Source organism: Neoarius graeffei, chromosome 4 (assembly GCF_027579695.1).
Source record: "Neoarius graeffei isolate fNeoGra1 chromosome 4, fNeoGra1.pri, whole genome shotgun sequence".
NCBI classification, from domain to species: Eukaryota; Metazoa; Chordata; class Actinopteri; order Siluriformes; family Ariidae; genus Neoarius; species Neoarius graeffei.
In genome coordinates, this window is record NC_083572.1 from 69276685 (window position 1) to 69300663 (window position 23979).

General features: G+C 40.3%; 1 protein-coding gene across 2 annotated transcripts in view; it reads right to left on the bottom strand.

Annotated features, from left to right (window-relative positions):
- Positions 1-23979, bottom strand: part of srgap3 (SLIT-ROBO Rho GTPase activating protein 3) — a 302285-nt gene that overhangs the window by 110165 nt on the left and 168141 nt on the right. For both annotated transcript variants that reach the window (XM_060919551.1, XM_060919552.1), the window contains exon 4: positions 8276-8338. In XM_060919551.1, coding sequence (XP_060775534.1) covers positions 8276-8338 — 63 coding nt within the window. The remainder of the gene's footprint in view (positions 1-8275; positions 8339-23979) is intronic.

A 23979-nucleotide genomic window follows, 5' to 3' on the forward strand; every position in this document is an offset into this window, starting at 1 on the left:
ATATTCTAGCGCGTGCACAGAATGAGTAAAAACACCCAAATCATTTTCTACATGACAACACAGAGCCAAAGCAGTGGACGTGACTCTGGCTTTACTGCAACATCATGAGCACAGAAATGCTAATACTCGTATCACTTCATTAGTCATTATTTCAGGGTTAATATGATGGAAATCTGCTTTGGTGTTAAAGATAAATGTAGCAAGCAGAACCAGTGAAACAGATGATCTATACAAAGAGCTCAAGGTGCTGCATGCGTTGCTGCACTAGGAAGAAACTGCTGTGCTTTTTATTATTATTCCTTGTGAGAGGAGTTACTGGCTCTGCTACAGGAGCAGTACTGCAGTCTCTCAGCACTTCTAGATCTCATTGCTTATTCTCTGCACATACTTCCACCATCAGGAAAGACATCTCAATAACTGAGGTTGCATTTGAAGGTGTGCGCGTATGTGTGCGCGCGCCCGTTTTAATAAATATTCAATCATTTGGTTATTTGATTTTTTGTTTTTAATTATGGAGCCATAAAAACACAAAATGATATAATGATAGGCATATCAGACGCTCGCTGGCAGTGGTGTGAAAATTGTGCATGTAGACGCTCATTTAAGTTTCCAAACCTGTCATTGCGGGGTGGCACGGTGGTGTAGTGGTTAGCGCTGTCGCCTCACAGCAAGAAGGTCCGGGTTCGAGCCCCGTGGCCGGCGAGGGCCTTTCTGTGCGGAGTTTGCATGTTCTCCCCGTGTCCGCGTGGGTTTCCTCCGGGTGCTCCGGTTTCCCCCACAGTCCAAAGACATGCAGGTTAGGTTAACTGGTGACTCTAAATTGACCGTAGGTGTGAATGTGAGTGTGAATGGTTGTCTGTGTCTATGTGTCAGCCCTGTGATGACCTGGCAACTTGTCCAGGGTGTACCCCGCCTTTCGCCCGTAGTCAGCTGGGATAGGCTCCAGCTTGCCTGCGACCCTGTAGAAGGATAAAGCGGCTAGAGATAATGAGATGAGATGAGACCTGTCATTGCTTAATTCTTGAATATTTTCTATCGTGAATACTATCATTAAAAAGCTTATAATCTCTGCTTTCCAAAGAAATGCATCTTGTTAAGATCTGTTCAGTACTTTGGGAGTAACGGCAAGTTGAAGTTGGTACAACAGAGTAAAAACTCCGCTCGTCAGGAAACTGCCGGTGCTTTTTGAGTCAAGGGAAAGTGGTCAGGCTCTCTCTCTTCTGATCGGTATCCAACTAGATTACTCGTGAATATAAAGTTATCAGATAACTTTTATAGGGATGTTCTCTCGCTCTCACTGTTTCTGATGAAGTATTCAGCAAAATTTTCCGTCTGCTACTTTTGACTTTGAAGTGAGTTTTCATAGCTTTACCTACTTATTTTTTCAAATCAAACTGATTCATGGAAATAAACAACTATTTTAGAATATAACTGTAGTTGTTTTGATGAAGAATACTGAGATCTTAGTGGTTGGAATGAGATTTTTAAAAAAATGGAAGTGAGAAATGCAAGTGTCAATTTCAATTCAGTTAACTGGATGTGGCTCACAGTTTTTTCGTGGTTTGCCTTGAAAGCTGTGAATATTAATCGAAATAATCATTTATATTCTTTCATATCAACACTAGTAGGCCCTACTTAGAAATACAAAGCCCTACAGAGCACAAAGAGGGTATTAGAAATATTATTTTATTACTTTTTACAACCCCGATTCCAAAAAAGTTGGGACAAAGTACAAATTGTAAATAAAAATGCAATGCAATGATGTGGAAGTTTCAAAATTCCATATTTTATTCAGAATAGAACATAGATGACATATCAAATGTTTAAACTGAGAAAATGTATCATTTAAAGAGAAAAATTAGGTGATTTTAAATTTCATGACAACAACACATCTCAAAAAAGTTGGGACAAGGCCATGTTTACCACTGTGAGACATCCCCTTTTCTCTTGACAACAGTCTGTAAACGTCTGGGGACTGAGGAGACAAGTTGCTCAAGTTTAGGGATAGGAATGTTCACCCATTATTGTCTAATGCAGGATTCTAGTTGCTCAACTGTCTTAGGTCTTTTTTGTCGTATCTTCCGTTTTATGATGCGCCAAATGTTTTCTATGGGTGAAAGATCTGGACTGCAGGCTGGCCAGTTCAGTACCCCGGACCCTTCTTCTACACAGCCATGATGCTGTAATTGATGCACTATGTGGTTTGGCATTGTCATGTTGGAAAATGCAAGGTCTTCCCTGAAAGAGACGTCGTCTGGATGGGAGCATATGTTGCTCTAGAACCTGGATATACCTTTCAGCATTGATGGTGTCTTTCCAGATGTGTAAGCTGCCCATGCCACACGCACTAATGCAACCCCATACCATCAGAGATGCAGGCTTCTGAGCTGAGCGCTGATAACAACTTGGGTCGTCCTTCTCCTCTTTAGTCCGAATGACACGGCGTCCCTGATTTCCATAAAGAGCTTCAAATTTTGATTCGTCTGACCACAGAACAGTTTTCCACTTTGCCACAGTCCATTTTAAATGAGCCTTGGCCCAGAGAAGACGTCTGCGCTTCTGGATCATGTTTAGATACGGCTTCTTCTTTGAACTATAGAGTTTTAGTTGGCAACGGCGGATGGCACGGTGAATTGTGTTCACAGATAATGTTCTCTGGAAATATTCCTGAGCCCATTTTGTGATTTCCAATACAGAAGCATGCCTGTATGTGATGCAGTGCCGTCTAAGGGCCCGAAGATCACGGGCACCCAGTATGGTTTTCCGGCCTTGACCCTTACGCACAGAGATTCTTCCAGATTCTCTGAATCTTTTGATGATATTATGCACTGTAGATGATGATATGTTCAAACTCTTTGCAATTTTACACTGTCAAACTCCTTTCTGATATTGCTCCACTATTTGTCGGTGCAGAATTAGGGGGATTGGTGATCCTCTTCCCATCTTTACTTCTGAGAGCCGCTGCCACTCCAAGATGCTCTTTTTATACCCAGTCATGTTAATGACCTATTGCCAATTGACCTAATGAATTGCAATTTGGTCCTCCAACTGTTCCTTTTTTGTACCTTTAACTTTTCCAGCGTCTTATTCCCCCTGTCCCAACTTTTTTGAGATGTGTTGCTGTCATGAAATTTCAAATGAGCCAATATTTGGCATGAAATTTCAAAATGTCTCACTTTCGACATTTGATATGTTGTCTATGTTCTATTGTGAATACAATATCAGTTTTTGAGATTTGTAAATTATTGCATTCCGTTTTTATTTACAATTTGTACTTTGTCCCAACTTTTTTGGAATCGGGGTTGTATTTTGATAGAGAATGGTAGATGTGAATGACATTTAGTGCTTATTTATGCATATTTTATAATTGTATTTGTAATTAACATTGATTTCTCCTTCTTTGTGATGTATAAATGAGAGTTAAGATCAGCTTTATATTGCACAAATAAAGCCATTTGGTGAAACTTTGAAAAAGAGTGTACCGATTTTAACGTTTTTACCTTATTAGCATAATTAATGCTATCCATCCATTATCTGTAGCCGCTTTATCCTGTTCTACAGGGTCGTGGGCAAGCTGGAGCCTATCCCAGCTGACTACGGGCAAAAGCCGGGGTACACCCTGGACAAGTCACCAGGTCATCGCAGGGCTGACACATGGAGACAAACAACCATTCACACTCACATTCACACCTCCAATTGGTCAATTTAGAGTCACCGGTTAACCTAACCTGCATGTCTTTGGACTGTGGGGGAAACCAGAGCACCCGGAGGAAACCCACACAGACACGGGGAGAACATGCAAACACCACACAGAACGGCCCTCGTCGGCCACTGGGCTCGAACCCAGGACTTTCTTGCTGTGAGGCAACAATGCTAACCACTACACCACTGTGCCACCATAATTAATACTAATTAAATACTAATTTGCATAATTTGTTTTTACTAATTTTTTAAACTTTGTATTCGGTATACAACCATCTACTATGTGCCTGCCAATTTCCATGTAAATATCTTGAAAAATAAAAAAGTTATTAAGAAAAAACATTTGATCTCATTGGTTAATGAGGCCCACTTTGGACCATGTGAACTGTGGTTGGTAAAAGAGAGCAACTGGACTTGCTTGAAGATTCTTGAAGACGTTTCACCTCTCATCCGAAAGGCTTCTTCAGTTCTGTCTGGATGAGAGGTGAAACATCTTCCAGAATCTTCAAGCAAGTCCAGTTGCTCTCTTTTACCACCCACAGTTTACTATGACCTGGATGACTGAGAATCTTCACAGACGTTTGGACCATGTGATCCTCATACAGAATATTAGGTCAGTTTTCTAAAAATTAAGCTGTTTGTTCAATCCTTGATTTGTAATATCCCAATAACGGATAAACATATTTTAATTCTGTAAAAAAGTATGTTGTTCTGTATCCATTTCTGAATTCAATGACAGCAGTTTCAAGCAATTTGGATTGAATTTGAATTTTCACCTGATATGCCTAATAAAAGCTTATTTGATAAATTAGTTCAGATCTGGACACGTGCAGTTTAATCCATCATTAGAGATGAGCCACATTCAAGAAACATTAAATCTTGCACAAGAAATAAAATAAAATAAAAAAAATAATAACAATACCCCCCCCCCAAAACACTGACACTTTGCTAATCCTGCTCTAGAACTCTGTGTTGAGAAATCATGGAAGGTGTGTGACTTGATGAAAGAGCGTTTCTGCTATGTTCTATCTGTATATAGCAGAAAAATGTCACATGTTTTAGACTGTCTGGGTTTTCTCCTGGTTCTATGGTTTCCTCCCTCATCCTAAAAACATGCTTGTAGTATAACTGACTCTACATCTGTGTGAGTTTAAGAGAGGGGGAGAGAGAGAAAGAGAGTGTTAGAGAGAGATACAGAGTGTGTGTGTGTGTGTGTGTGTGTGTGTGTGTGTGTGTGTGTGTGTGTGTGTGTGTGTGTGTGTGTTGCTCTGTGATGGACTAGCATGCATTCCTGCCATGCATACTGCAACTCTGACAAGGCTGAAATAGTAATTCAAGAGCAATTAACGAATATAGATTGTTTCAATATTCACAAATTGAAAAAGTTTTTTCACTCTTCCTAAAGTATATCCATTCCAAACCGTAGTAAAGAACCATACTCCACACACCTCTTTGAATGTGAGTTGTAGATTGATTTAAGAACTGGATTTCCAAATTAAACTTAAAGTATCATGTTTTTCAGTAGTTGGATGTTCCTTTGGGGCAGGAACAAACTTTTCTTCAGAAAGTGTACACATTTCCAATAGATAAAGTACTTGGATTGCTGCAGTGAATAGAAGCAGCTGGATGCACGAACAACTCCAGCATCTGGAGCACATACTTTATCTCAAATTATACGATACACTATATGGCCAACAGTTTGTGGACACCTGACTATGACTCCCATATGCGCTTGTTGGACATCCCATTCCAGATTTAGTCCCCCTTTACTATAATAACCCCCACTCTTCTGCAAAGGTTTTCCACTAGATTGTGGAGTGTGGCTGTTGGGATTTGTGCTCATTCAGCCACAAGAGCACTCGTGAGGTCAAGCAATAATGGTGAACGAGGAGAACTGGAGGACAATCTCCTTTCCAGTTCATTCCAAAGATCTTCAGTGGGGTTGAGGTCAGGGCTTAATGCAGGCCACTCAAGTTCTTGCACTCCAAGAACTTGGCCATGTCTTCATGTAGCTAGCTTTGTGCCATTGTCATTCTAGAATAGATTTGGGTCTCTTAGTTCCAGTGAAGGGAAACTGTAAAACTGCGGCATACAAAGACGTCTTATATAATTGCGTGATTTCAAATTTGTGACAATAGTTTAGGGAAGACCCACATATGAGTGTAATGGTCAGGTGTCAACAAATGTGTACCTATATAGTGTATTGTTGCATGATAAGTCATCAACAAACTTAATAGGGTCTAAAATGCATTTAAAATCAAAGGTACAATACAAGCTGCATGTCGTGCCTTAAAGAGATGCTGTCTCAGGCATTCATTTGCCAAACAGGAAAGCTCAGAAGCTAGCTAGATATCACACCCAGCTATACATGCACAGAGTCTGCTCCCCTTCCTTCTTTGCAATGAACCATGTTGAGACTGTTTTAGATAGCGTTTGACAACTTCACCATGCATAATACAGACACCATCCACATTTTCAACACAAATATTTCTTAGTGTTCCACTAAGAGAGTAATTGTAAACACCCAAACTATGGTAAGCTTTCACTGTCAGTCTGGTGTAAACACTCTAACAACAAGTAGTCGTTGTCGGCTATCCATCGCTAGCGAAGATGACTACTTCATTAGGATGCACAGAAATGCAGATGGGCCACGAGGCCCACACCAAAGTGACAGAGTCGCCCACACCGGCAGCACAAACGGCCCAGCCAAGCCACCACGGAATGTCTGGTCTCATGAGCTTTCGCATACTATTCTCCTTTCCTAAGGAAGCACCTTGCACAGTAAGGTAAGACAAACTATGTTATGCTCCCATCATGTTGTCTCTCTGGACCTCCAGACCTGATGCCAAGTGGTGCACAAAAGTGCCACAGACCTGATGGGCATGGAAGTTGCCCTGCAGTGACAACTGACTTGCCGAGTGATGCCATCCGTTGGCCATTTGAGTGGCTCTTCCACATGCCATCTGGTGGTGTGCCATTGACCCGGTTGGGTTCATCTGCCACAATGCACCGAAAAGCACTCTGCTGCCAGCACCTTATTGGTGATGTACTATTTAACTCGTAGCTGGAACCCAGGCAGGTGCTACCACTCCAGATCAGAGAGGGCCTGGGAGCAATGGTGATTAAGGGGTAACTCCACTTTCCCCAATACTCAAGTCCTCCAGGACCTGAGACTCACCACTGGTTGCAGTTTAAAGTCATATCCAGGACAATACAACAAGTAGTAGTAACACAATAGGTAAGCACTTCAAATAAAAGTTTTATGTGTGCTCAAAAAAGGTTTTCTCACATTCTTATTCAAAACATTGGATAATAACGTTTGATCATTTATTTGTTCGTTCATTTTTCTATATATCTCGTTTGTTTGCTTTTTGAAAGACTCAGGAAGTGACTCATATTTTGACAGCTTTACATTTAAAAATGGCACCATCAGAAACTCTTTAGAATGTGAGTGTGAATGGTTGTCTGTGTCTATGTGTCAGCCCTGTGATGACCTGGCGACTTGTCCAGGGTGTACCCCGCCTTTCGCCCGTAGTCAGCTGGGATAGGCTCCAGCTTGCCTGCGACCCTGTAGAAGGATAAAGCGGCTAGAGATAATGAGATGAGATGAGATGAGAAACTCTTTAGGAAAGGCCCTATGCTGTAACTTAGTTATTCTTTACTTCGGTGAAACAGTCTATAAGGGACCTAAAGAGAAATGGAGCCTTCAGTTCAAAAGTAAACATAAAAAACACTAAATTACACAGCAAATATTTACAAGCTGTTTGGTTTTACAATAGAAAACACTCTTGAAACAGCTGGTCAAAGTTTTCAGTCAGGCAGCTGCTCTATTCCACTGAGGAACTGGGGAAAGTGAACAGAGATTATTCACCGATACAGACTCATTGCTGAGTAATCTCACCAGTCATGGCCTAGAGGTTAATATAGCAGCTTTGGGACTAAAAGGTAGCTGGTTTGCTTCCCTGGATGAGCAGGAAAATCTGTGGGTGGGGGAGTGAATGAACAGCACTTTCCCCTCCCTTTCCATCCATGGCTGAAGTGCACCTAATGTCCAACTGCTCCCTGGGTGCTGTGGCACAGCTGCCCAGTACCACAATAAAGGTCATCTCAATGAGATGAAAATAAAAGCTGGGATAGCAAGGAACTCATCCAGATAGCGATAACAAGAAAAAACAGGGAGGGAAAAGAGGAAAAAGATGGCTTCAGATATCTTTCGTTCCATCCTGACTGATAAGGAAAGTATTCTGTGGAAGCATTACGTATGAAACCGCAGACGAACTAATGTAAGAAAATTGAAAAAGCCAAGAAAATGCCATTTCATCAGCAAATATTACTACCATTACCACCATTCATACTGATATCATCATCATCATCACCATCACCATCATCATTATGCCACTGACTGCCATGTTTGTATCAGGCAAGTTCTCCTTCTTCACCTAACACTGGACAGGAATACAAACAGACAGACAGCAAAGCAAAAGGCCATGTTGCCATGGTGAAGAATGTGCCGTGTGTGAGCTCTAGTGGAAAAAAGAGCAGAACAGAGGTGTGGGAGAGACCGATTACTCACCGTGTACAGCTCATTTGTCACTTTCACCAACTCCTCATGCATCTGAATGCCAATTTCTTTACTCTGAAAAAAAAACAGGCAAAGAAATGTTATAAAACGTATATTTGTTATGCACATACAGTACTCATCAACAGTAATGAGTAATGAGTAGATGCACATCAACAGTGGCATGCATTCAAGAAAAACTAATGTTAAATGAGCTCTAACCAGTATAACCCCGTTACAGTTAAAAATCAATATGTACTCATACACTAACACAGGACGCCTGTCCATGTGTCGAGATGCTGTGTGTTTACAACTGTCTTGTTATGCAGTCATAAATGTATCCTCTCCATTTATTTATTTATTTATTTACGATTAATTTTTACGTGGTGGCACGGTGGTGTAGTGGTTAGCGCTGTCGCCTCACAGCAAGAAGGTCCTGGGTTCGAGCCCCGTGGCCGGCGAGGGCCTTTCTGTGTGGAGTTTGCATGTTCTCCCCGTGTCCACGTGGGTTTCCTCCAGGTGCTCCGGTTTCCCCCACAGTCCAAAGACATGCAGGTTAGGTTAACTGGTGACTCTAAATTGACCGTAGGTGTGAATGTGAGTGTGAATGGTTGTCTGTGTCTATGTGTCAGCCCTGTGATGACCTGGCGACTTGTCCAGGGTGTACCCCACCTTTCGCCCGTAGTCAGCTGGGATAGGCTCCAGCTTGCCTGCGACCCTGTAGAACAGGATAAGCAGTTACGGATAATGGATGGATTTATTTTGACCTATTTCTTTTTAATTAATTGTATTTTATGGGATTGATTTCATACAAGTCCTGAATTATTACATTTCTATTTATTATTATTATTGCTATTATTACTAATTCAGTGATTTTTCTTGATTTTTATTCATTAAAAGACACTATGTATCTTAAAGTAATGATGGATGTTGTTTCTCTTTACTTAGTTGAGTGTTTCTTGACATAATATGGATTACTACAGTTGTGGAATAGGGCTATTTACTGTATTTTTATTATTTACTATTTATTGTTTGATTATCTTTAAGAAGGCAAGAAATTGCACGAATTAACTTTTGATGAGGCACACCTATTAATTGAAAAGCATTCCAGGTGACTACCTCATGAAGCTGGTTAAGATAATGCCAATAGTGTACAAAGTTTCATCAAGGTAAACACTGGGTACTTTGAAGAATCTAAAGTATGAAACATATCTTGTTTTTTCACACTATTTTATTTATTACATAATTCCATACATGTTCCATCTGTTATTTCATAGTTTTGATGTGCAGTATTGTTCTACAATGTAGAAAATAATCAGAATATACAGAAACCTATGAATGAGTAGGGGTGTACAAACTTTTGAATGGTGCTGGAAGTACAGAAACTTGTGTCAAAAATATTTTGGTAAAAGTAGAAGTACTCCTTCAACTTTTTTATTCAAGTACAAAAGTACAGGCTCTGAAATGTACTCAAAGTCAAAATGAAAACATAACCCTTTTAAGGACACTTCTATTGGCTGTTTCTGTGCAAAGCTAACTGAACCTCAGATAGCAATATTCTTGTCATATCACTTATCCTCCATGTATTACTCCACTCTTCCCAATGGAGAATGAGTGTGTAATATTGATATAATATTGCACGTTGTTAAGACAACACGACATCACATGTCAGAGCACATGTGAATATCCAATGACAAAACTTTTCTGCTGCGCATGCACACAATCATTTCTTCGTTGGCCAGGAAGGAGAGAAGACGAGGCTAATCTAGTGCTACTGCTAGGATTAGCTATGCTATAATTAAGCACTAAATAAATAAACTGAAAACTGAAACTAAAGACACGCTGAACACCTGAAAGGCTACCAAAACTTCATTATATATTCTTCATGCACATTTACAAGAGAAAAACATACCAATGGACATCGAAAAACTGGAAAAGAGGCACATCGGAGATGTAAAATTTCCATGCTAGCAAGTGACTGACAGTTTGTACACAAACATGGCTGCGAGGTTTGCTTCTTTAAAAGTGGAAGATTTTGAGAGAATTTTGGCTGCCAGGTCACGCTGTTGTGTGTAGTTGTTGATGTTGATTTTAAAAGTAAATAAGTAAATTACACAGAGAAAATAATAATAATAATATTTGGGTTGACTGCATTAGCATTGGCCTGCACTAGCATTGGCCTGCGCTAACACTACACCAGCTAGAAGGTAACTGGACTGCCGCGCTAACAGAACTGAGTCGCGGGTAAGCTCGTGTTGGCCTTTGCTAAAGCTACTGCTACACCGGGTGGAAACTAACTGGACTGCCACGCTAACAGCACCGAGTCACGGGTAAGCTAGCGTTGGCCTTCAAGAATGCTGATATGAAGATTGTGTATGTATAATAATAATATTATTGGCTGGCTTTTTTTCATGGTCTATCAGATATATTCCGTTCGGCTAGCATGATATTGAACTTGTCTTTGACTTGTTCAAGATCACACTAGCTGAATGGAATATATCTGATAGACCATGAAAAAAAGTCAGCCAATAGTATTTAAATATAATATAATATAATATAATATAATATAATATAATATAATATAATATAATATAATATAATATAATATACTTGGGGGTTGGCATGGGTGTGGAGAAGGAAGCCAACCCACACTTTCTGAAATTAATTCTTAAATAATTAACAATTATTCCACAAAATCGAATCGCACATGAGCTGATAGCTGACAAGGTGCATAACAAAGTTGGCTATCAGCCATGTACAATGAGATTGAGTGGAATAACTGTTTTATTCTACCTACATTCACTGGATTTTGAGAAACAGCATTTTTTTCCTGCAAATTCGATAAATAAAAACTTTATACAAAACATCCGACAAAATCATTTCCACTGAGACGGACTTCTTACAAACCTATCAATGGCTGCACGAATTGACTTTAGTGTCGTTTATTTGCAGAAAGTGCCGTCTTACTGTCGTGCCAAGGTATTGAATAGCCTTATACATTTATTTAATTCTTCCTTGGACATTTCAATTATGTAATTTTCAAACTTCTTTGAACTTTTGAACCAGTCTAAAAAAAAAAAAATCAACATATTTTAATGCTTAAAGATGAAGAATGTAAACAAACAGGTAAAATGATGGTACCAATTTGTGAAAAATGCTATAATAATAATTCTTGAAAAATAAAAAGATACATTCTTCCCATCAAATACTTTTATTCCATATTTTGTTGCTTTTTTTGTATTTTTGGGGGGCTTTGTTTTCGAGTAGACTTTTTATTTCGTCCTCAGTTGGTTCAGCAACACACTCCGCTATTTTGTTTTTCTCTACTCACGGTATATGAGCTGATAGCCTAGTAGTAGAGTAGCCAATCAGAGTGCACGATTGCTCATATCCAGTGTACGTGGATAGAACAATTTCTCCACTGCAAATATTTTAATTGCCAAGTACTTTGTGACAAATAAATACTCCACTTGCCTGTGAAGTCGACTGACTCGCTGCTAGATATGTACAGCTTGTTAACTGACAACCCAACTGTATATAACAGTAACTTATAGCAACACATACCTTACTAGACTCCTTACATGCTTTCTGATCATTTATTTGAACAGTTTGAAGGGCACACATTATATCCACCTAAAGCATTAGCTATTTAAATTGAAAAATTACTATTTTTACACACAAAAAAATTTTAAGTTCAAAGAAAACCCGTTTGCCTCAGTTTGCTGAATTTGATCTTATTCTGATTTACAGTCAGTGTTGCCAGATTGGGCTGGTTTAGTCAGTGTTGTCTTTTCTATGTGTTATTGTCTATGCATTTGATGTTGGGAAGGTGTGCAATGATGGAAATTAAAAAAAAAAAATCAACAATTCCCCTCAAATGCATTAAAACTCAAGTAATGAGCATGATTAAAAATGTAAGGACAACAAAGTACATACATTTGTGTTACAGTGCAGAGAGTAAAAGAGAAAAATAAATACTCAAGTACATATACCTGAAAACTCTACTTAAGTATAGTAACAAAGTATTTGTACTTTGTTACTTCCAAACAAATTTATATTTGTACTTCGTTATTTCCCACCACTGGTATCAGCTTAATGTAAAACATCCAGTGTCTATGTATATATAATTATAAGCTACTGATAAGATTAATATTTGGGGCGCACCAGTTTCATCAGACCTGCCTGATCCATCCTGATGCCCTATGTCTGGCTGAAGTCTCATCACATCGCTCCTGTAGAGGACGGCCCCATATGGACAGTTGAAAGTCGCACTTGGAAGACGCGCTGGACACTTACAGTAATGCTTTTATGGCTGAGGACTTCAGTTGACTTGCTAACTTTAGGACTGCAGCGTCATGAACAGTTTCGTACTCAAGTTTTCATTAATGAACAGTTTATAACGTCAATAAAACAGACTTCATGTTAAAACTATAATGAATTTCCTGGTTTCACAGTTATACTTTGTGACTATATAGGACACTGTTATAGAAGCAAGTTATTTATAATCATGCTATCTGTTATCATCCAGATGAGGATGGGTTCCCTTTTGAGTCTGGTTCCTCTCGAGGTTTCTTCCTCATGCCGTCTGAGGGAGTTTTTCCTTGCCACCGTCGCCACAGGCTTGCTCATCGGGGATAGATTATGGATAAAATTAACTCATGTTTAAAGTGTTTAAATTTCTGTAAAGCTGCTTTGCGACAATGTCTATTGTTAAAAGCGCTATACAAATAAACTTGAGTTGACTTGACTATGCTTTTCATAACACACAGGATGTTCCAGCAAGCACACAAAACTGTTACTGTCTATTCTTCTGCTCTCGAGGTTAACTCCTTACTTGGTAGCACTCTGACCTCCTGTATCTGTTTCTATGCACATCACTTATCTGCCGGCATGTCTGAACCAGTCATAAGAAGAACATATTTATTTCTTTGCTCTGAATTGACCAGTCATGTTTATCTCACCACACCCTTATGTGTGAATATATATTCATGTGTGTCTTTCAATAAACTGAGAAACATTTCTGAACAGCTGTATCTGAGTCAGTGAATGTTGCTCCCGGATATCCACATGGCAGAATTTCTACTTCTTCAGATAAACTTTGGCCACAGCATGTGCTAAAAGCTCTAGCATATCTCGTTCCAACATTCAGTCATTAGTTTTCCTGTAATTATTGTTATGTATAGCAGGAGAACAAATCAGGAAACTTAATTAATCTCTGCTTAGACTCATTCATACATCATGAGTCACCCAAATGTGTCAGACTGTGGGAGGTGGGAGTAAACTTCTGAAGGAAGTGATTAAAATTAAAATCTTTTAAATAATGGTGGTCTGTCATGTCCTGTTCATGTTGAATTAGTTTCTTTCTTGAAGGATCACAAATGGAGGTTAGCACTGGATATTAGTTGAATTTAGCAGCTGTCCAGATGTTCACTTTGACTCTGTTCCAAAAGAAAACTGTGGTAAATTGTGAAACATGTGCAGTCCAGGCTTTTAAAAATCAGAACTCGATGTAATCACATCAAGTTTGACATTCATCGTGAAACTCCTCATGCAAAATATTACTTAATGAAATATTTTTCAGCATGAGTTTGCCAAATCTATTTTTTAGAGTTACATTTATTATATTGCTTATTATTCCATCCACATTCACTGGATATCAGCAATCGCATGCTTTGATTGGCTACTCTACTACTAGGATATCAGCTCATATACGGTGAGTAGAGAAAAACAAAATGGCAGAGCGTGTTGCTGAACCAATCAAGGATGAAATTTTCAAGAATTATTATTATAGCAATTTTCGCAAATTACTACTATGGTTTCACCAGTTTGTTTACATTCTAAGTGGAAATTATTTTGTTGGATGTTTTGTATAAAGTTTTTATTTATCGAATTGTCAAAAAATAAAAATGTCCTGTTTCTCAAAATCCACTGAATGTGGATAGAATAAAGCTCTTGTACCACTCAATCTCATCATGGATGGCTTATAGCCAACTCAGTCGGCTATCAGCTCATGTACGACTTGATTTCATGGAATGACTGTTAAATATAAGTTTTGTGTCTTAATGAAAAATGCAGGTTAATGCAAAGAAACGCAAATTATGTTCATGAACATGATGATATAAATCTCATCATCTGCACACCTTTGGTGAAAATGCTTCTGCGTTACAGTATAATAGAAAATCTATTTCTCATTTCTTCAACTTTTATTCCTTTGTGCTTCATCAGCACACAGTGTATAAACTACACTATAGTTTACTTCCCTGAAGCAAAAGTAATACTGTAGCTAACTTCCCTTCAAGCACAACTGCTTAATAATATAATAATCAATAAAATTCAGTGTGTTTGTTCTCAAAAACTAGATTCACAAAAGAAAGGCCTGACGTAATATTTTCTTCATGAAATGGTCTGAAAAAGTACAGCAGGGGTCCAAACACTCCCCATGTCACTTGATCTAACTTCATGTTTGGCTTCTGTGAGAAATTTCCTTTACAGTGGTGCTTGAAAGTTTGTGAACCCTTTAGAATTTTCTATATTTCTGTATAAATATGACCGAAAACATCATCAGATTTTCACACAAGTCCTAAAAGTAGATAAAGAGAACCCAGTTAAACAAATGAGACAAAAATATTCTACTTGGTCATTTATTTATTGAGGAAAATGATCCAATATTACACATCTGTGAGTGGCAAAGTATGAATTAACAGTGCCGTGGGAAGAGAATTTTGGAGATGCAGAAGACCGGAAGTACAGGCGGTACGAGGAACTGATTGATGCTTGTAGAGAGGCTGGCTGGAATCCAGAGTATTATCACCTTGCTGTTGGTTGCCGTGGTTATGTTAGCCGAGAACTGGTAAAGGTAATGCGTGGTCGGTTTGGATTTACTACTAGGGAATTGAGAACGTTGGTAGCTGCATTGCAACAGGCAGCAGAGAAAGCTTCGTATTTCATCTGGCTGAAGCGTGATGACAAAGTGTGGCTAGGCTAGTATTATCTGTAATATGTTTAGCTCATGATGTGCCAGTCAGCACCAGCTCTTCTGAAGCCTCTTTAGGGAGGGACCCCGCCATGGCAGAAGGCAGTTGAGGAGTAGGGGCCGAAACTGGCTGCCATGGTTCCTCCTGATGACTTCATTAAGCTGGATCCAGGATTGGAGCTGCTGGCTGGGGAGCATTGCGGAAGTGTTTCATTATTCCTTATTTGTGAGTGGCAAAGTATGTAAACCTCTAGGATTAGCAGTTAATTTGAAGGTGAAATTAGAGTCAGGTGTTTTCAATCAATGGGATGACAATTAGGTGTGAGTGGGCACCCTGTTTTATTTAAAGAACAGGGATCTATCAAAGTCTGATCTTCACAACACATGTTTGTGGAAGTGTATCATGGCACGAACAAAGGAGATTTCTGAGGACCTCAGAAAAAGCGTTGTTGATGCTCATCAGGCTGGAAAAGGTTACAAAACCATCTCTAAAGAGTTTGGACTCCACCAAGCCACAGTCAGACAGATTGTGTACAAATGGAGGAAATTCAAGACCATTGTTACCCTCCCCAGGAGTGGTCAACCAACAAAGATCACTCCAAGAGCAAGGCGTGTAATAGTCAGCAAGGTCACAAAGGACCCCAGGGTAACTTCTAAGCAACTGAAGGCTTCTCTCATATTGGCTAATATTAATGTTCATGAGTCCACCATCAGGAGAACACTGAACAACAATGCTGTGCATGGCAGGGTTGCAAGGAGAAAGCCACTGCTCTCCAAAAAGAACATTGCTGCTCATCTGCAGTTTGCTAAAGATCACGTGGACAAGCCAGAAGGTTATTGGAAAAATGTTTTGTGGACGGATGAGACCAAAATAGAACTTTTTGGTTTAAATGAGAAGCATTATGTTTGGAGAAAGGAAAACACTGCATTCAAGCATAAGAACCTTATCTCATCTATGAAACATGGTGGTGGTAGTATCATGGTTTGGGCCTGTTTTGCTGCATCTGGGCCAGGAAGGCTTGCCATCATTGATGGAACAATGAATTCTGAATTATACCAGCAAATTCGAAAGGAAAATATCAGGACATCTGTCCATGAATTGAATCTCAAGAGAAGGTGGTTCATACAGCAAGACAACGACCCTAAGCACACAAGTCGTTCTACCAAAGAATGGTTAAAGAAGAATAAAGTTAGTGTTTTGGAATGGCCAAGTCAAAGTCCTGAACTTAATCCAATCGAAATGTTGTGGAAGGACCTGAAGCGAGCAGTTCATGTGAGGAAACCCACCAACATCCCAGAGTTGAAGCTGTTCTGTACGGAGGAATGGGCTAAAATTCCTCCAAGCTGGTGTGCAGGACTGATCAACAGTTACTGCAAACGTTTAGTTGCAGTTATTGCTGCACAAGTGGGTCACACCAGATACTGAAAGCAAAGGTTCACATACTTTGCCACTCACAGATATGTAATCTCATCTCATCTCATTATCTCTAGCCGCTTTGTCCTGTTCTACAGGGTCGCAGGCAAGCTGGAGCCTATCCCAGCTGACTACGGGCGAAAGGCGGGGGACACCCTGGACAAGTTGCCAGGTCATCACAGGGCTGACACATAGACACAGACAACCATTCACACTCACATTCACACCTATGGTCAATTTAGAGTCACCAGTTAACCTAACCTGCATGTCTTTGGACTGTGGGGGAAACCGGAGCACCCGGAGGAAACCCACGTGGACACAGGGAGAACATGCAAACTCTGCACAGAAAGGCCCTCGCCGGCCACGGGGCTCAAACCCGGACCTTCTTGCTGTGAGGTGACAGCGCTAACCACTACACCACCGTGCCGCCCCAGATATGTAATATTGGATCATTTTCCTCAATAAATAAATGACCAAGTATAATATTTTTGTCTCATTTGTTTAACTGGGTTCTCTTTATCTACTTTTAGGACTTGTGTGAAAATCTGATGATGTTTTAGGTCATATTTATGCAGAAATATAGAAAATCCTGAAGGGTTCACAAACTTTCAAGCACCACTGTAGAAAGAGGCACCTTTAAGCTATTTCATTGTTTTGATTTACATACTTTGGTTCGCATCCTTAGCATGAACTACACTGATTTATTTTTGCTTCACAAAAGCTGCTTCATGTTGATAAATCAGAGAGAGCTATAACCTCCAACAATCGATAGTGCCTGCAGTATCAGTGCAGCAAACAGAAATCTGACCAAAGTATTACATCCAGTCATGTAACACAATAACACAATTGCAAAATGTCCTACAATATCCTGAGAACATATGGCTGACCTCTGGAGGTGACACAGTAAAAGATTGGAAGTATGTGTTTCACCAAACTGCACACTGCAATTTATTAGAACAGCAACAGAAACACATCTGTGTGTCGGATGTTAAAAAGTGGTCAGGATGCACAATAAAACATGATTAGTGGCTCTTGACCATATTGCAGGCTTCAATATATTGTGCAACCTTTAGGAATCAATACTCACTCTATATCTGAGACACACACACACAAAACCCTCCACAAGCAGCATGAGTTATGTGTTATGGGCAACACTTGATACCCTGACACATACATCACATCCTGTCAGCACACACACACACACACACACACACACACACTTAATGAAAATTTGGTGTCATTTTATTGGCCATCATAATATGAAAGGAGGAGCTCCAAACAAAAACCATAAATTAAGATAAATAGGTCTAGCTCTTCAATTAAATATGTCTCGCCATTCAATAAGAAACGCCATTGTATAAATGGAAGGAGAGTCAGTCTGTGCCTGCGGTAGCCGACACACTGCAATGGCTGAGATTTGTTTTTTGCCTTTTTTATGGAGTTTTGTGGGAGTCACCAAATGCAAATCAGCTGTGTCATTAGTGCATGTTATAATTGAGCATTGGCAAGTGAATAGCATTTATCATCATATATCAGTGTTGTAGTCGAGTCACTAAACTTCGAGTCCGAGTCCAGTCTCGAGTCCCCAAAGTCCGAGTCAAGTCCAAGTCATGAAAGAAAATTTTGAGTTGAGTCCACGATTGATCCAAGTCGAGTCTGAGAACAAGAATCCAACAGCACCATTTGATGGTGGCTGTTGCTGCCTTTATAGCCGTGTTCACATATATACCGGTACGATAGTGGTATAACTGTATCGATACAAAGTATACCGGTACAGTTTAGTGCATCTGTCCACACTAGCGAGAAATGTTTGCGGTTTTCTTTCACGGTAGTTGAAATGCGCGTGCGCAAAATGTTTCCGTGGTTACCGAGTAACTTCCTTCCGAGAATATATGGCGGATGAAACAACGTGTGTGCGCTTTTTGTTGTCAATGTACAGTCTGTATTTCTGGTGGTCATTTATTCAGTCGAATCGTATAAAACGCACGAGGCAGTTGAGAAAGAAACAAAGAAAACGAATCTCCGTTCTTCACTATTTTATTCAGCGAAGACATCGATTGAGGTGTGTGACTTTGCACATGTGCATTATATTTGTATCGATACAGAACCGCTTCATCTGTCCACACTACAGTGAAGCGCTACAGTATCGATACTGTACCGATACGAAACCCATACATTTGTGGGTTTCATACCGATACAGTTATACCGCTACAGTACCGGTATAGTTGCTAGTGTGGACAGGTGTTGCGGTACGAAAGTAGTATTGTATGGGTACAAAATCCCTAGTGTGGACAGGGTATAAGTGAAAGCGTCTCTGCTACTCTGTTGGACTAACATTACTGCTTGATTGCCCCATTTTAGTTAATAGGCTACAGATAAAAAGCTTGTTCATCGCTCAGCAAGCCCCGCCCACTATCAACAGGGCAAATAACATGAGAGAGGGTTAACACTAGCTAGTTCATCACTCAGCAAGCCCCGCTATCAACAGAGCAATGAACATAGCATGTCACTTACTTCTCTGGGTGGAGTCTTACCAAATGATGATTGAAGTTCGAGGTTGTCTCCATCATCTCCTCGATAGTTCTTCTACATATGGAACACATAGCAGTGCATTTTTTCCCACTGCACGAGAAGTCTGTATAAGCAAAGCGGACAATCCTAGGGGCTTCTCTCCAGGCATTTTAGCGCCATTAACGTTAGTTTGTTCCTGAACATGACGTATGAATAGGTGAATGTGCATTTTCTTGCCCAAAATTAGTATAAAAATTAATGTAGATATAAATATCTTATGCCAAATTATTATGGCATAAAGAAAAAATCCGAGTCCTTGTCTCCGATTTATGAGTACAAATGCAGTTAATGCACGAGTCTGAGTCATCAGTGCTCAAGTCCAAGTCAAGTCCTTAAAATTAGGGCACGAGACAGACTCGAGGACTACAAGCCTGTCATATATACAGAATGTGAGTGCAAAGAAATCTTACAGGAATTTTCAGTTCGGTCTGACCAAAGAAAACATTTGAATTGAACATATTGAATTGTTCAATGAGGCCCATTGAGAATATGCTCAGTTAATTCAGTCTTTCTAGTGTATGGTGTCTGCCTCTGTACATTATACATGTGCATGTTAACATGGCCTGGTGACACAAGTATGCCACTGCATGCTACATTTTTTTGTTCTAATACTGTGTACAGTTGTATCCAGATGTGATCTTTACAAAACATAGACACCTAAAAATAATTCAAGCTGTTTCAATACTGCTGTGTTTAAATATATTATTCAGACTGCTCTGTCAAACACAGAACATGCAGACAGGCGCAGCTGTTCTGATGCAATACATTGAAAGCGAGTTAGTCCAGTCACTCCATTAGATGAAACATTGCTTTGACTACCAAGTAAGTGCCAGTGCTCTCTGACTTCATTCTTCTTCTCCAAACTGCTGCTAATCATTCGGATAAATCTTAGACCCTGAGCTCCAGTGAATACCTAATTATTATGCAAGTGTAACTGGTACATCAATCCACTGATTGTGTAACAGTGACACACTGAGCCTTTCCATTCTTACTGTTTGATAGGTTTATGGAGTGCTAGTCGTCAAAAGAGATGAATAGTTACACTTGAAATACTCGAAATTGTGCAATTCTACAGAGATCAGTGTTTAGCCCCAAGCTAGCATAGCATCCAGCTGAGAAGCCAGTTCGAGTTCTCACCATGGGAGGTCTTTTCCACATAAAAATATAGTAGCAAAAAATATTTCCCACAACACACACCGCAAATCACACACACATTTCCAGTTGAGAGTACGTCGTGCGCATTTTGGCTGCTACTTCTCACCGGAGCTTTTTATTTTTCTTCCCCCCCCCCTTTGTTTTTCTTTTTGTGTTTGTATAGTTTGATTTTTGTTCTTGGTTTGAATGTTTTTTGTTTGAATATTTTGTCCGCCAGTTGTGGCATAGCTCCGGACCCAGTTTTGGGCGTTGGCTTCCTTCAGGCCTTGGTCCATCATGGGTGATGCCTGTGCTCCTTGCTATGGACTGCAGTGAGCTCATTGCTCTTTGAACATTGGGGTTGTCCAGCGCTCTATGCAGTGGTGCTTTTGTGCTTGGTGTGGTGTTCCGAGTGATGTTGCCTGGTGGCATCACGGTGGCTGTGCAGGCGGTGTGCGACATACCTTTGTGCAGCTTTTGGTGGGACAGTGGGGAGCTACGCCACTGGAATTACATCCTGATCCTCTTTTGGTGGACTATTTTTTTTGTAATTGTAAAGTGACCTTGGGTGTTAGAAAGGCACTATATCAGTTGAACTTATTATTATTATTATTATTATTATTATTATTACAACAGTAGTGACAGTAAACAGTGCCAGGGAATGACTGCAGGTTTCTTGTCTTGAATTGAACTGTCTTGTCTCTTGAACTGTTTCGAAAAACCTCGGACTAAGACATTATCATGGACTTAATTATCATTCATTGAATTAAATCCAATCCAAGAAAATTTAAAAAAAAAAATCTTAACGACAGCTCTGTGCATCCTCATACACTCCTCCAAGCTAAAACAGTATACATAAAATGTTTATTAAAGTAGGCTCACACACATTTGCACCAGTTTGCTGCTTTCATTCATATTTTAAGGCAGTTTAAGGTCAGACCTCTGACCAACACAAGCTGCCACTAATCCCTTGGGCTCTTTCGCTGCTCGTCATTGGCTTATTCATGTTCTCCACTTCTGGCCTCTCCTGTAAAAGTTAACTGAGAGAGACTGCACACACCTAGAGGAAGCCCAGCCAGGTGTAAACATGCTGCTTCTGTTTGCTTTAGACCTCAGGAATCTGGGCGATGTGCTGACACCTTTTCACATATAGAGCCCCGAGGTGTTGAATATAAACCATGTGGCACTGTCCTTCATTAATTGTTCAAACGTGACTTCTTAGGCTTCTTTATGAAGTAACTGGATCAGGAAGAATGGAAAATTATCAGCTAATATTATAAGAGTGATCAGGGAAAGTAAGGAATTATCCATGATTCTGAGCTGTGTAACATGGTACTGTGTTAACACACGCCCGTTAATGAAACAGAGGTTTAACATGCCTGCGGTAAAGAGTTTGCTGTTCTAAGGAGTCTGAAAAGCTGAATCAAGCAGGTACAGCAGTTTTCAAGCAGTTTGTTCTGCCTGCCAGAACTCATTTCTCAAAATTCTGAAATTACTTATTTTAACATTACAAGCATAATTAAAGAGCACAGTGCTATGTACAGTCTTTTATAACATTTCATTTGTATTGTTTATTAAAACTTTTAAATATATTACTGCCGTTATTATGCCAAATTATTATCAGGACTTCATTTGAATCAACATCATACCACAGTGGATTGATTTGCTTTATTGGTGGTATGATATTTGATGGACGCTTGTTTCAGCTCCAAATGAGAAACATATTTATCACTCAACGACGACTTTTTATTAATCTTGTAATTGCAAGTTATTTTCAAGCTACTGCACCTTTTTCTAATATCTTACAACTGCAATTTTTTTTATTTCATTACGCTGAGTTACTACGCATGTAAGAACATACTGTGTGACAATAAATTGCAGTAAAAATTTATGACGATTCAAACTGATGAAATAAAAAATTAATGATGATTATTATCAGGCTGCGTAATCTCTTTGTTTTTCCGCACTGTAATTGTGTTGTTTAGACAGCAGAAGCTATGTATTGTCAGTAAACCCGCTGGAGACGAGCAGATTACAAACATGGACAGCTCGGACTACAACTACCAGCATACACAGCACCCTCTATCTCCCGTCTTCTGACTCTCAGCTGACATTCATTTCCTCATCACCTGTCTCAGGTGGGGTTTACATTAGACCGTATCAGCGGATCATCAGATTAACGTTTTTAAAACGATTAGCATGCACACAGCAACGCCAATACACGATTCGCGTGCACACAGCAACGCCAATACACGGATACGCTCGGCTCCGCAGGCATCCTGCGCTCCAAATCACTCCACCCTGAACAGCGAGTGCCCTCTGGAGGGTGCGCACTCCGGCCCTGCGCAGCTCACAGAGCGCGCGAGTGAAGTGCACGAGCAGTGATTCGGGACTGAGCCGCTGTGTGTGATCTCAGTGCATATCGGGCATGCGCGTCACTTACCACTTGCAAGTGGAAGGATGGCAAGCCTAAAGACAATCATAACTACACAATGGGCAGTATTTGCATCAGTATTTGCAGTATTTTCATACTTTTATACTCTTTAATGAAAGGTGATACAAGGCGGAAGTCCGCGCCGTTTTTCAGCAGTCGCGTCACATGACCAACGCCAGCGAATCAGGAAGGTGGATGTCACAGTGATGTTGTCCAATGACGACGCCAGCTAGAGCTCAGCACAGCGTATCCGCGTATTCTCAATGTTTACACAGCACCGGACCAGACACGATCTGGATTGAATACATGGACCCTGGCGGATTCCCGTTTCCCGGCGTTTCCAGGCGTTTTAATGTAAACGGACAGTGCATCCGCGAAGAAAACGAGACAGATACGGTCTAATGTAAACTTGGCCTCAGTATTTAAACCCAAGTCACACAAGCACACATTGCGAAGTATCGTTCTGTTTTTTCTGTTAGGGTTGCTGGAGGTGTGATGAATTAGGATCCAAAAGCAGAACACGCATAGTAGGTTTAATCCAGAAAAAGGCGTAGCAAAAATGTAAACAAACTTCTCATCTCATCTCATTATCTCTAGCCGCTTTATCCTGTTCTACAGGGTCGCAGGCAAGCTGGAGCCTATCCCAGCTGACTACGGGCAAAAGGTGGGGTACACCCTGGACAAGTCGCCAGGTCATCACAGGGCTGACACATAGACACAGACAACCATTCACACTCACATTCACACCTACGGTCAATTTAGAGTCACCAGTTAACCTAACCTGCATGTCTTTGGACTGTGGGGGAAACCGGAGCAACCGGAGGAAACCCACGCGGACACGGGTAGAACATGCAAACTCCGCACAGAAAGGCCCTCGCCGGCCACAGGGCTTGAACCCGGACCTTCTTGCTGTGAGGTGACAGCGCTAACCGCTACACCACCGTGCCGCCTGTAAACAAACTTGATTAAGAAAACAATAACGGAAATAGTCCAGGCATAAAAAAAAAAATGTGAAACTTGACTTGAAAAAATGAGGCAGGCAAAGACATGAAAAAACACTTGGAGGAAAAAACATGAAACACTCTCGAGGCAAAAAAAACGGCTAGAGTCTACGAGACATTCTGGCACTGTCTGTGGCTGAGAATGGCGTTTAAAAAGGCAGCGGTGGTAATCAGGAAGTGAATGCAGGTGAG